The 15000-nt window shown below is 37.3% G+C and overlaps 1 protein-coding gene across 1 annotated transcript; it reads right to left on the bottom strand.

Annotated features, from left to right (window-relative positions):
- Nucleotides 1-4293: 4293 nt before the first annotated feature.
- LOC146480047 (uncharacterized) lies at nt 4294-7338 on the bottom strand. Its single transcript, XM_085110080.1, has 4 exons — nt 7203-7338; nt 6753-6911; nt 5461-5565; nt 4294-4660 (listed from the first exon to the last, which is right to left on the bottom strand). The coding sequence occupies exons 1-4, from the start codon at nt 7252-7254 to the stop codon at nt 4398-4400; spliced, it is 579 nt and encodes a 192-aa protein (XP_084966206.1). The 5' UTR covers nt 7255-7338; the 3' UTR covers nt 4294-4397.
- Nucleotides 7339-15000: the final 7662 nt, after the last annotated feature.

Genomic DNA, 15000 nt, shown 5'->3' with positions numbered 1-15000 from the left:
TCCCATTCATATTTTCGTCCACGCAATTCTTTTTCTCTGCACACGCAAAACAACAAAGGAATACAGAACTCGCGAGACCAGCGTTCCTGCATTGAAGTCACAGCCCTACTATCCCCAGTCTCCCGTCTTGCGCCGCATTGTACACAACTGGTAGTGAAATCTGACACTTTTATATGCCTCAAACGAACAGAAAAAATTGATAAGGAATTTCGTTTCCGATTTTCGTACAATAACAGTATAATGATTTGATGAAGCAAATAAAAAATATCTGTCATAGTGTTGAAATTACTGCTGATCGTCTTTTACCACTAGATTTTGACCTTTCAATTAAATTTCTTGACAGTCCGTCCGAAAAAACAATTTAATCTGAAACAAATTTAATGTCCAGCCCTAGAGCAGGATCCTACAGTTCCGAACGAATCACTGATTAACTCTTCAAACGGTTTCAAAAACCCCACTGAATTCAGATAACAATTTTAAAAACCGTTCAATTCAGGGCAGAACTAACGGTTGTTTGAAAGCCGATTAACGCTATTCCTCGATTACAATTTAACCGAGGTCTTCGTCTAGCTCATTTAAAATGTTTTTAAAAGCTAATTTTAAGGTAACAGTAAAGAAAATCTAAGTCAAAACTGAGGAACAAAATCTTTTTCAAGAGTCTTCACTGATTAGTAATTAAACTCGAATCAAAATTCACGTTACCCCAGGATTAGCTTAATCGGGCTTTGAACAACTGGGTCCTGGCGTGCGTTTCTCAAAACTCCCGAGAACTTCTCGGGCCCGAAAAGCTCCCCGTAAAGCTCCCGAAAACGCTTTCTGGTGTTTCTCAAAGCGCAGGAAATTTCCGGGCCCGAGAAAAGTCACGTAATTTTCCCCGATAATTTTCGGGTGCTAGAAAGCTCTCGAAATGAGTTTTCGGGAATGCTTTTTTCAGTTAAATGGTTGTATTGCGTTACTATTATCAAGGAAAAAATTATCCAAAACGAGAGTTTGAGTTAATTGACATATACTGGGCTAGACTCAAGCTAAAAATGTTTAAAAACCAAGAGAAAATTTCTGAAAATCTCACATGTTTACATGCGTTAGTGCGCGCAAGAACGTCGTATAGATGAACTTGAAGATTTTGTTGATTCCAGTAAATTTACGAAGGTAACTCTTACAAATCAGGTATTTTAAGTTGAACTTTCAAAGAATGACGACCGACAAGGCAAAAGAAGTGAAATTCGTACTTAAAAAACTTGATTTTTGAGAGATTATAGACTAAATAAAGAAAGTTTGATAGTTTCCTCAGCGGTTTGCATATTGCCGAGTTTGAAAGTGTGGTTAAATTTTTATATTTTAAGTGTATAACGGACAATTAATTGTGTCTATTTTAACGTAAATCGGTTGAGAAGAAGCTCAACTTCAAAACCTACAAATGTAGTCAAATGTTTTCAAACTGAAATTAGCCTATTTACTCGCCGACATTGCGAAAACTGTAACCGGATTCATGGCGCTCGATTTCGTGCTTTAAGAATTATTAAAGCTCAACTTAAGCTTATTTTATTGTAAAATAGAAAGCTTTCACTAAGGATATAAGTCTTCATACAGTGGACAACATTGGCTTAAGTTTTGTGTTGACTTAGAACATCTCGATCGCCTTAATCACTAACCGCAACCGAAGGACTCATTACCACTCCCCGTTTGTGCATGAATCCATGGTGCATGGTAAGAAAGCGCTAGCTTAAAAGACACAGGCTACTGAAATTTATCCTCAGTGACTTATATCTAGACTTAGGTATCTCTTAATTTATCATTTCATCCTCAGGTAATGTAGAAAAAGTATTCGCCAAACAGGTTGTACAGCAACTTCGTAAAAGAAAATCAAAAACAACAACTAAAAAAACATGATGGATACCCACCTTGTCTGATTCTGGAAAACTTTCATAGGACAACGCTAAGCTGCAAATGTGATAAGCCATTTTCTTGCAGTACAACTTATTTCTTGTATAATTATCAGCCTCCACCTCGAAATTTCGAGTTCACGGTAATGCGGTGTCCGAGGACGCTAAAACTTGCTCAAAACCAAAACATCCCTTGACTTGTTATTTTTGGGGAATTTGCAAGCAACGTTTTCAGTTCATTCAAACGAGTAGCCAATAGTATCATGGAAACTTTGACAAGTCTTGACGGTTTGACAGGTATATGGAAACATTGACGAACTGCAACAACGGTGAATTTGAAAGGTCATGATTAAAATAGAAACCAAAGTCTTCACGTTGTGAACCAGTTAGCTCAGTAGTATCTGCGCTGAAATCTGTTTTTAGGAACAGCATTTACACGTAAATTTATTTTACAAATACAGTTACAGTTTTCAGCTGGAAAAAATTAGAGTTTTACTCTAAAAAAAACTGTTCTAAAACAATCTTTCTAGCTCTAACACGAAAAGATTCCCGAAAATATCGGGAGACAATTCGGGACACTTTCGGGTGTTTTGAGAAACACTTTTCGGGACCCGAAAAGTTCTCGGGAGTTTTGAGAAACGCACGCCTGGAGAATAACGAAGTTCTTCGTATTACTCTGTGTCTACCATACTTTCAGGAAGTCGACTGCGAGCGACAAGTATAATAATAACGGAAAATCTCAAAGCACTGCTAAACCACACACAAACTACAAGTGGGATGCTTACCAGTGTGTTCTAAACAACTAAATCAAATATTGAGTTGAAACAACGTTGTTAACCTGGAATGTTTCTTCTAAGTACCAGGTATTTAACCCTACTCAACTTGGTGTGGTATGAACAATACTTTGCGCATGCGGTCAGTCTTATCACCCAATGAGTGGTAGTTACGGACAACCGATTCGACCTTGTTAGATCTCATCAGCGTGGAATAGTCGTCATGCTCCTATACGACCCGAAAGCCGAGTTCACGTGGCCTTCACCGCTAAGACGGCTGTAATAGTACCCCTTTAAGCGCCAGCACCACACTATCTATGTGGTAGCTGTTGCTATATCTGTAGGAAAGTCTTCGAATTGCATCTGGAGATGTGGATTGCCTAAGTAAGTAGCGTTTGGGTCGACGCATGCGTATCCGTATTAATTTAGGCTAATCTACATCCCCATACGGATCTCCACAACCTTCAATAAAAGCCAAAGTTGTGAATTTTCCCGCGGGTGAGCATACCCCCAGCCTCCCCCCCCCCCCTCCCCCCGACCAGGCGCGCTCAAGTTTTGTCGGCGCTTTCCATATACTGTGTTTGTTTGTCCCATATCAAATAATTTCCGTCAAATAAAATTTCTTTTTTTTTCGATCTTTGAAATTTCGTCAAATGCGAATTGTACAACCTGTGGCGAACAGGAGTTAATCCGTAAATCACTTAAAATTCGTTCAATTTGAGGGTTGTTTTCAGTTTTCCATACAGTTATCCATACTATCACAACTTAGAAACTTCAAACAAGGAGAACAAGATTGTTGTCTTGAGAAGCAAAGTGATGAGTGCAATGGAGGGGTGTACAAGAAATTAGGGTGTCAATTTGGGAGGTGCATCGAAACACGATAGCCGTCGCAAGCGGCCTTGACCAAACTTTCTGTTGTTTTGCACTTCAGGTAGGCCGCAGCTCGAAACACCGCGATTTGATGTGATGTAGTAAACCCCGGCTAACAATAATTTTGTCGCTTTATTTATGAAAACTGCGTGAGCAAGCAACTTGTATTATACTGATCAGTAAGTCAGATTATTATTGGGGCACACAGTTTGGCCGACCGACCCTAGAGAACTTGCCGACGTTTGCCGCACCAATTCAAAACTGTCGTACTAAACTGATTTAGACGCCGCTCTTTAGCCGGACGTAATCATCAATTAGGTTCGGCAATGGAGCAGAACGGCGTCGAGATCAGGCCTAGGCTGTTCACGTTTAGAATGGACCATTCAATCCCATTATCGGTATGCATATTCCCCTCGTTGTTCTCCATAATTTCTTATGACACTAGCTAGGAGGATTTGGTCGTCAATCTGTTTTATCGTTGGTGATCATTTCCTCTATTGCCATGACCTGCATATAGTGGTAATTTTGTAAGCCGAAATCAGATGATGGTCACTATCGCCACTAACTTCACCTTCCATTTCACCATCGCCATCTCTACCGTTTGATACTTTTATTTGGCTGCACTAGTTTCTCGGATATCCTATTCAGTTCACCTCATACTGTTCAAGGAAGATAATTATGTATGCCTCAAGAAAGCCAAAACGTTCTGTCTATAAGAATTTAAAGCCTGGTTTTTTGACATTTAGATCTCAGTAATGAAGCCAAGATCAAGATGATTTAAATTGTTTTAATTTTGGTTTATTCTTGTTTAATTTACTTTTTGTTCATTCTCAATGACAAGTAATTAACAAATATCGGCAAATGTGAATACTCAGTTACACAAATTTTTTCCACAGCAGGATAATTCACATTCAAGCCCAATTACGTCATTAGGTCCGCCGGCGCAAAACTGTTGGCACAATTGTGTAGTAAAGCACCCTTTCAGATAACTCGTCTTCCCTTGGTGAGGAGTTTCCAGGATGCCGCACTTGTTCCAACCAGTAGGGCACTGCCGACTCTGTTGCTGCTTAGAACAATCTTCCAGTGACGTGGTACTGGTACAATGATGACAAAAGGTTGGCTCTATGTGCCCCCCTAACATACAGAGAAAGGCTATGTTAAGAAACATTATACAAAAATAGGAGGACGTTGAATTCCTGCTTTCGCAGGAAAAAAAGGAAGTATATTGCTTGAGTGGAAACGTCACCATTACGTTTATCACTTTAAACGAAGGAGAGGATGGCCACAACTGTACTGCGGTACTGCTGTCGCACTGGAAAGAAAGAAGGAGTTTTTAATGTTTTTCATACAATAAGGAGAATCACGAAAAACTTTCTTTTTATTTATCCTCCAGACTATACGTTTGAAAAATGTCAGGTGCAAAAGAGAACAGATCTTTCAGCAAGATAATAGCAATCGTACATGTTAACGCTGACAAGCACAAAGTTATAAATAAATCACATCAAGAGAGGATTCATCCTCTCTTGATCACATTCATTAAATGAATTATTTGTACGGCAGAAGAGTATCTCAGTGCCTCTTAAGATAACTCATCAAACGTAGTTTTCAATGCGACACGTCTTGCAAAGTGGTTCACCGAAATAGCATCCAATTCATATGGAAAGGACGATGACAGACAAGGTTGTGTGATGCGACACGTCTTGCAAAGTGGTTCACCGAAATAGCATCCAATTCATATGGAAAGGACGATGACAGACAAGGTTGTGTGATGATAAGAGTTGTGCAATGTGTTAACCTTTGGGCAGTTGCGTTTTGGTTCCAGCGGGTTGCAGGTTGCTTCTTGCGACTGTTTCAAACATATAAAGTGTAATACTAAATTGATTCTCTAGCTCAGAGAGATCTGTACAAGTGATTTTACATTGATGTATACGTACCTTCGCCATTGCACAGGTCATAAAAGCAACAATCTCCTTTGCAGTCGACTCCTGGTTGATTACAAGGGAAAAAGTCCCCAACACAGACGTCCTCGGAAAAGCATCCTTCGTCACAAAAAACAGAATCATCAATTCACAATTGAAAACCTTTATTCATAAAAATTACTCTTAAATTTACGAAAAAAAAAAAGGCTCACCCCTTTTTTCAAATAAATAATAGTCTCTCGCTGCCAGCTCCCTTTGGAATTTGTTACATTTTACTCCGACCATAATTCGGGCTGTTAAGTTAAACACAGCTAAAACATCCTAAAATCATTAAATTATTGGATGTCGTGTCCGAATTACTTTTTGGTTAAAAAAAAAATGCCATTCTGGGCGAACAAATGCTAGCGCTGACACAGATTATTTAGTTATATCCAAGAAATGTAATTTAAATATCGACATTCCGAAGCTTAACTTAATGATAACAAAGTTGAACATTTCATTCCTCAATCCTTCTTTTCCTGAGCACTTCTAAACCTAGTGGGAAGGTATTCTGTCTCCATTGTTACAATGAAACTTTGAGGTGGCACGGCAAAAACAATTTCCTGTGAATTACTATCAACTGATTTCATTTCTAGTGTCAACTGTGCTAAACATACGAACATTTAGACCTTCATAACAAGCCGGTGCTTACTGTAGTAACCGCCAGCAATAAAAAGCAACTTAGGGCCTTAGCACTGTTATGTTTCTCCGAGACTTCGCGATCCTGGCTGTGAGAGATAATGTGCGGCAAAGTACGTCTTCTAAGGAATAATGTGGATGCAACCATAAATCAAAAATCCGACCTCAAGCCTACATTTTGGAAGGAAAAGACCCTCGAAAACAGCCAGCCCCACTGATATTCGTAGTTTTTATCATGAGGAGTTGAGTATCAACTGGTACGAAAGTTCTGTTCCCTTCTTAAGCCACTTTTTTGCTTTAATGTAGTAGTATGCCCCGCTGTGATTGTAATAAAATATTTATGTGAAGTCGTTAAACTGAAATAATTCCTTAATCAGATGAAAATGGAGGCGAAAGGATAAGGAAAAAGCTACAAAAGTGGCGAAACCATCCCTCGGGCAGTTTCCACGGAAGATATCGATTCATTTTCTCCTACTCTTTTCAGGAATACTCTCACAGCGGATTCTAGTTCTGTTTTCAGTACCATTCGAAACTGCTATTTGGAACTTTATTTAATTATAAGATAAAAAAAACATTGTTTTAAAATAGTCTTATAAGTATTTATTACTTGAATTAACTGCTCAAGATACCTTTGGTAAAACGTTGGGTAACTCCACTTTCATCTTTAACTTCCAGTTTACCGCAGAAAACACTTGATAAATTAGCAGGGCATGTACTCTTTTTCTGCTTCGAAGAGCAGTCATCCATAGATGTATCACTAGTGCACGTAAAACACTGCAAGCCGTGCACTTGTCAGAGAAACAAAAGAGAATTCATTACTAACAGTCAAGACATCAACACATATTGTAAGTGCTTTTCCAAAAATTGTTAATCTTTTCTAGTAGCTACTTGTAAGCGAAGGGGCAAACTTAAGACTAAAGTGAAAAAATTACTATTTAATATTAACAAGATGCAATTTAAATCACTATGCTAGACAAAGTAAAATACATTAACCGGAGCATTTGCGGCTACATGAAGTCAGAAAAAAGTAAAATCTGAAGAGAATTACAATTTCTATCATGAATGGCCATTAATATTACCCACAAGAGTTCCAAAGACTACCAAAAAAACACACGAAATCAGAAACTTCATGGTGAGCTTTTGGACTGGTTATGGGTGCTGAAATGAAGAAAAAATTGTTTGATGTTGAAAATAACTTGTTCTCTGTTTTATTGAATTGTTTGCTTGATCAGCTTCCAGTTATTAACGATTAAAAGGACCAATTTGACAGCATTTGCCTTATAAAGGTAAACAAACACTAAGTGCTATGAGTTTAGCCAAACGAGACCGACTTCGACACTTTTTTACTTCTGTTAAAAGCCAAAAAATAAGCTGGTGGGAGAAGTCAGGCCTGGGCAATTGAAGAAATGTCACTGATTTGAAATGAGGACAACAAAGGAGTGAATCGGTGTGAAATCAGCAAAACCAGCATAATATAAGGTAAGTCAACGAGATTACGAGATTATTTGAAAGAGATAAGATTCACAAACTGAGTTGTTTTAATCAATCAATCAATCAATCAATCAATCAATCAATCAATCAATCAATCAATCAATCAACTTTATTTATCCACGGTAGAAATTAAAGCTAGAAAGCTTATGGGGCCATACCAGGTGTAAAATAGTTCAAACACCCTAGACCATTTAGCGAAAGTAGATATAAACAATAACATTCTTTACTTATACAAAATGAATCATTAAGTTTGTGGCGTACGGTGAGATGATTTAAACAATGAAATAAAAGTAGATAGATCAATGGAGAAGTGATCAGCTGTTCAGACACCAGAAACAACCGTAAAATGGAATTAACGTTTTAAAATGAAATTCAATTATTTGAAAGAGATAAGATTCACAAACTGAATTGTTTTAATCAATCAATCAATCAATCAATAAACTTTATTTATCTACGGTAAAAGTTAAAGCTAGAAGCTTATGGGGCCGTTTATGGTGAAAATATAGTTCAAACACCCTAGACCATTTAGCAAAAGTAGATGTAAACAATAACATCCTTTACTTATACCCTATGATGCTTAAATCATTAAGTTTGTGGCGTACGGTGAGATGATTTAAACAATAAAATAAAAGTAGATAGATCAATGGAGAAGTGATCAGCTGTTCAAGCACCGGAAACAACCGTAAAATGAAATAATGTTTTGAAATGAAATTTCAATTATTTGAAAGAGATAAGATTCACAAATTGAATTGTTTTAATCAATTAATCAATCAATCAATCAATCAATCAATCAACTTTATTTATTCACGGTAAAAGTTAAAGCTAGAAAGCTTATGGGGCCGTTTATGGTGAAAATATAGTTCAAACACCCTAAACCATTTAGCGAAAGTAGATATAAACAATAACATCCTTTGCTTATACCCTGTGGTGCTTAAATCATTAAGTTTGTGGCGTACGGTGAGATGATTTACACAATAAAATGAAAGTAGATAGATAAATGGAGAAGTGATCAGCTGTCGAAACAACGGAAACAACCGTAAAGTGCATTATCATTTTACAATGATAGTGCACTGTACCTCGCCCTGCTAGCAGGACCTTTCTTAACCTTACAAGAGAAGAAAGTCTCCGCATAGATCGCATCGTATTGTAAGCCATTGCTTGGACATAGTTTCACTTCCGGAGAATCGCTTGGCCTCAAAATGGTGTTTTCCCAGCCCTAGCAACAACAAGCCTCTCCTAAACAAAACATAATAATTCAGATTTATTTATTCCTTGTAACCAAATACGTTCAATTTTTCCTCTATGTAGCAAGCCATTTCGCGTGCCGTGTCAGTCAATTTAAAGGGTACGTTTGTTGTCCCAAACTGAACAGTTTTCTCAAAACTTTCGGGAATGTTATTAGGAATACAAAACATTCGCCAATAAAAAGTACTTCACTAAAAATTTACATCACAAGCGCTCGAACATTTACCAGAAAGTCTGGGGCTCGAATGATGTTTCTCGCAGAAAGCAGAATTTGACAAAACAATGTTTTGGAGCTACCAAATAAAACAAAAGCCTGGCTATGGCCAACACTGACCTTGTAACACTGTAACGAATTTCAAGAAATTCCGAATATATGAAATTGCTTTGAATACATTACAATAGTTGTAAAAGGGATAATTAATGCGCGCATTGCGTGTGACGTTTAAAGAACTCGGCATAATCAAATGTACAGCTCACTGGAAAACTGCTTTATGCCATTCAGTTACCACAAGGCTAGGTCTTGATGTTGTTTGGTATTAATTTCCGTTATTGTTCTCTCAAGGAATGATTTCGTTGATATCAACTCTTAATTCTAACATTACTGACCTGGAGTATTCATTCATGTCACCACTTGTTCAAGTCTTAAAAGTGAAGATTTAACTGGTACGACTCGTACCAGTCGAACGACTTTTGCAAGTTGTGAGTGTGATACTTATCATTAAATAACATGAAGTTTATTTTTGGTCCAAGTAGTGACCTGGCATCTTATTACGAAGCGGCTAAGCGTCGATTCGTACAAGTGGTGAAACTGCATCTCCTTAAAGAAGGTTGCCAGCCTAGTCAACTTGTAGGAGTCTTACAGTGGTGAAGTTGCGTCTAATTAAAGAACGTCGTGGCCAAGTCACTTCGTACGAGTCGTACGACTCGTTCAAGTGGTACGACTCGTTGACTCGTATTTTATTAAGTAAGGGTTCCAGTAAAACGATAAATATTTCGTTTACAAAAACGGCAGGCAAGTAGAGAACGGACAAAAACTTTAGACGAAACTAGTAGATGATACATGCATGTATGACTCCTTCTAAAAACACACCAGCGAGGTAACAAACGCAAATAAACACGCCATTGCTAAAGAAATAACAACAGAAAACAAGCCAACAATACATCCATGTATATCTCGTTCTTATACACGCCAGCCGAAGTAACAAACGTAGATAAACATGCCATTGTTAAAGTATGGAACGGAAATAAATGGCAAAAAATAAAACAAAACAAAACAAAACCAAGGCAACAATAGATGTAGTGGATGAAAGAGGCAATCAATACATGCATGTTTGGCTCGTTCTAAAAACACGCGAGCCGAAGTAACAAACGCGTAGAAACACGTGGCTGGTAAAGTTGGGAATGGAAATACATAGTCAGAGAAAACAAGGAAACCATACAAGTTGTATGGCTCGTTTAAAAAACGCGTTAACCGAAGGAGGGGAGAAACGGAAATTAATACCAAACAACATAAAGACCTAGCCTTGTGGTAACTGAATGGCATAAAGCAGTTTTCCAGTGAGCTGTACATTTGATTATGCCGAGTTCTTTAAACGTCACACGCAATGCGCGCATTAATTATCCCTTTTACAACTATTGTAATGTATTCCAAGCAATTTCATATATTCGGAATTTCTTGAAAATCGCCTATTACAAGGTCAGTTTTGGCCATAGCCCGGCTTTTGTTTTATTTGGTAGCTCCTAAAGGAGCCGTTCAATCAGTATGATAGCATTCTTCTTAGTTCTTGAGTTGGCAATTCAGCCACATTAGCTTGTTCCAATGTACATCAAAATCTGAGAACAACTTGCCTCTTTTATCTTCGTCAACCAATCAATTTCATCTCACTTTCCTACTGGTTTTGACAACAGCCTTCATTGTTGATTCCATCTAAATTATTAAATTATTTTAAAGACATTCTTCGTCCTCGTTTATGTTGCCTCTTGCTTGTGGTGGAACATGTCAATCAAAATGCAGTCATTGGATGCCAAAGGTGTAGGCCTTTGTAGCCAGTCCGGCTGTGTGCACACTAGGATCGCGTTGCCTTGTCGACGTAGAATTTTCAAGATGGGGGCAAAACGAGAAAAATTAGCAAGTTGTGTGCTTCGTTTAAAGGTGGAAAAATTGTTTACATGCGCTTGCTTCCTTTGGCTACAGGATCCATAATTTACTTACATTGTGTTTGTGTTAACAAAGTTCACAATATCCGTTTATTTAAACCAAAACAACTAACACGGAAATTCATTCTAGCAGAGCATGTAATTTGAACCCTTTTTCTCGTGAGTTACAATTTCAAAGCATTGTCCATTGATCATTGAAAACGGTTTAGAGTGTTTCTATAGACCTTGACCTAGTCCAAAGTATAAACGCTCCCCCGATTTACTTCATTTTTTACGTCTTGAATCCGTTGTCAGAAATGGCCTCGAAGACGTCACATGTACCAGAAGTGTCACTTGGCTTAACACGGTAACAACGTGAATAGTTCTCTTTAGGAGTGGTTAAAGTGCTCCCTATGCTTTCTTAAACTGGTTTACATTTTTAATTAGGGATAAATAGTTTCACGTTTAAGTTTGTATTAAAACTGTTCTGTATCCGTTTTTGATGATTTTCACCTTTATTCCTTTATAGGAAAATATGCACATTTTGTTGTCCTCGTTTGAATTTATCCACGACTTTTAATCTCGAAAATACTTAAGTATACAACACACGGATTGAAGAAAACCTCATAAACAGTGCCATTCAGTCTTTTTACTTTCCGTGCAAGCTTGTGTTCAAAAAGCTATTCTTAAACTGAAAATAGTAAAATTCTATAAATTTAGATATCAACATATAAAACTATTTACACTGTGTTTTCTGTATAAACCTGTAAGATAAAGGCAGGAGATGCGATGGCCATGTGTAAAATGATTTGTCTGCAATAAAAAAATATAATTAGTCGCACAAATATCAAATTATTGTTGGTGTATTTTTCAAGTTATCGGCAGAGGTCACTCCATGGGCTGATCACTGGTAAGGACATAAATGAGCCGGTTATTGTCATAGTTGTTTCGAAATGTTATTGAAATGTTCTTACCATAATATTGTGTAATGTTTGTATTTTAGCAGTAATTTATATAATAAAACAGCTAGGAATTTTATTTTCATTGAAAAGAAAAAAACTCAAAAGGGTGGGAATCCGCTTCCCCAGCCCCACCCCCTCCCCCTCTTACATTTAGCTCGTACATTTAATGGAAGTCGTGGAAGCAATAGCAGTGGATTTATCTTTAAGAATGCTCATATTTATATTTTTAAAAAACTGGAATAAAAAATGCAAAAATAGCTTTGTAACTTTACTTGTAACATCAGGACAAGGTGGGGTAGGGTTATGAGAGGGACATAAATTGTATGAAATGAATTAAGTAGGTGTTGTTGGCTGAGGGAATGAACTCTGCACTACAGAGTGTCACTTCTCGTATTCTGGACTTAAGAAATGTACTTTATTCTTACTTATCCAGGACACTCCAGGTGGGATTGATACCATGTGAAGGAACTGTCCTATTTAACCCTGTTCTGGCTTCACTCTTTTTTCCAATATGCCAATTACTATCATTAGTATACATCAAACACGAGGAGGAGTGTTTATTGTGCACTCTGAAATGGCTACCCAAACTGCAGGTAGTATTTGCTATTCACCTTCCAGTTCATTCCTATATTCCGCACATAAGTTTTTCCACCAAATTGTCAGAGATTAAGGGGCTTACTAGTTTTTTGTTAGGTACATATCCACTTTGGTTGGTAACACCAGACACCGGCACATCATTTATTTTTATAATCGCTAATGTTCATAAAAAAGCTCATGGCTGTTTATTGGCAGCAAAGGAAATAAAAGTATGCAGTAAGTCTAGATGTGCCAACAATGAACATGTGATTGGTCTCCGCGAAAATAAAGCTTAACTGCATTTATTACATGGACGGGAGTGTTTTACTGAAAACTAAACACTCGTAGAATCCATAAACCACTACATCCGGGACCTAAGGGACGTATTTTCCTTGTGTCACTCTCGCGAGTGACATATCGGCCAATGACGTCACGACTGCCGCAATGTTTGTTGAATGAACTTAGTTTGCTGTTCAGAATAAACTAATGGCGCCTGCAGGTTTTGTTCAGTGGTAAGCGACGACGATGTAAATGCATTTTCCGAACCACAAAAGATTGAGAATACTAAGAAGAAAACGCTGGATGATCTAAAGATTTTCAGAGAATTTCACCAAACTTGCGACGACAAAAGAGAAGTAGAACTACAAGCAATGATCAAAATGTTTGTGCTTGCTGTTCGAAAAAAAAAAAAAAAAAAAAAAAAAAAAACGGAGACCAGGAAGAGCCCTCGTCTATCAGAGCTTTTCTCTAAAGTATCGACTGCTATCTTCGAAAAAACAACTATGGAATCTGTTCTTAAGGAGGCTCGCGGCAGTTTTACTGGACTTAGGGTGGAAGTTTTGAAATTACAATCTCGCATAGAAGATAACTTCGATCTCCTTCATACTACATCATCATTTCAACATATGATCAAAGTTAATTTTCTCATCGGTTTCCAAGTAACAGCTATTACCATAGCAACGGAAGCACATAGCCTCTCATTTTAAACATTGTCGATTATCTCGTAATCTAGTCTGACACTTTTTGACGAAACTTTAGGGATTTAATCTACTCAATCTAGACAACATGTAGGCGAAATTAGAAAAAAATCTGTAAGAGCATTTACAAGTAAATAATGACTTTGTTTATTCCCGCATTTTTTACCAATATCTCTGGCAAAATAAAACTTGACACTTTGTCTTTTCTGTTAAAAGGTCTTTCCTCAAAGCAAAACATTCTAAATGTATATTGAGTTTCATGTGTGTCTCCGATTTTAAGATATTTATGTTTAAAAACAGCGAAAATAAAGCGCAGATAAAATGAAAAAGTTCCTACTTTGCATAAATCGAGATATCTTTAAAGTGCCCCAACAGATTTTTCTGTTAAATTACAAGCGGTTAAAGTAAGAATTCTTTTCGATATCCACGCATCCTATGACCTATTTACTCAATTCACCGTTTCTTGTTAACAATTCATTAATGGAATATCAAGTGGCCCAATGATCACGCAATAATCTGTCGTGAAGTTTTGGTAATCTGGATGCCAGGTCCTACGACCAAAAGTCATATGACAGAGACTGCCACCAACGTGTGGTTTTAAATGCTGTCATTTCACCCGGATTTAACCAGGCGTAAAGGCACTGATGAAACATAAACATAAACACATTCAAATCACACACATTTGTTGGATAATGCACCGCAAATCACTTATATTGTCCACGCTAGGTATCACTTTTATTGTTATATAAAGGACGAAAAAAAAAAACTAATGTTTTAATACTTAATTTCCATCTCTCTATTTTGTAACAGCCGACTGCACAATGTCTCATTGAGTTTGAGTGCAACTGAGAATTAAATTTTAATTACTTTAAAAAGCCAAATACTTTTTCAAAAAAACGGAAGCTGATTAAACAACAATTAAAAAAACATTAAAAACGAACCACACAAAGTAAGCGCAACATGAACCAATTTTCTGTTGCGTATGTTTCTGTTGACGTAATAGGTGAACCAGGTCCGGCACATTAACTCATGTGACGGATGTGTTAGGAAAATTAATGGAGTAAAGACTTGTCGGTTAAATTTTTTATACTATAACGAGGATTTTTTTAAACCATTCTTTAGTCTAAATGTTATAAACTACAACTTTCTGTTGCATGTTTAGATCTAGCTCCGACCTGATTTTCGAGTTCAACATGAAAGTGCAGACTGCCTGTTATTTGTATTTTTTTGCCGGAGATCTGCTAGAAAGGAATATTAATGACCGAAACTCTGATTAGTGCTTATTTATTGCGCCGAATTATTAGTAACAAGAACCGCACATGTGTGTATTGCTAACTTGTAGCCATCAGAACAGGCGATACCCTTTCAAGGCTATAATAAATAAGTTACAATTGACCCAGCCCGAGGAGAGCTCTTCCAAATTGTTAGGCTACATCAGTGCTGTTTAGCTAACACTCAGGTTTAGGGTTCCAACAGGCTTCCCTCTAATT

Source organism: Pavona decussata, unplaced genomic scaffold (assembly GCF_977016875.1).
Source record: "Pavona decussata unplaced genomic scaffold, jaPavDecu1.1 SCAFFOLD_56, whole genome shotgun sequence".
Taxonomy (NCBI): Eukaryota; Metazoa; Cnidaria; class Anthozoa; order Scleractinia; family Agariciidae; genus Pavona; species Pavona decussata.
The sequence above is the reverse complement of the archived record's forward strand: the minus strand, read 5'-3'. Positions and strand labels throughout refer to the sequence as shown.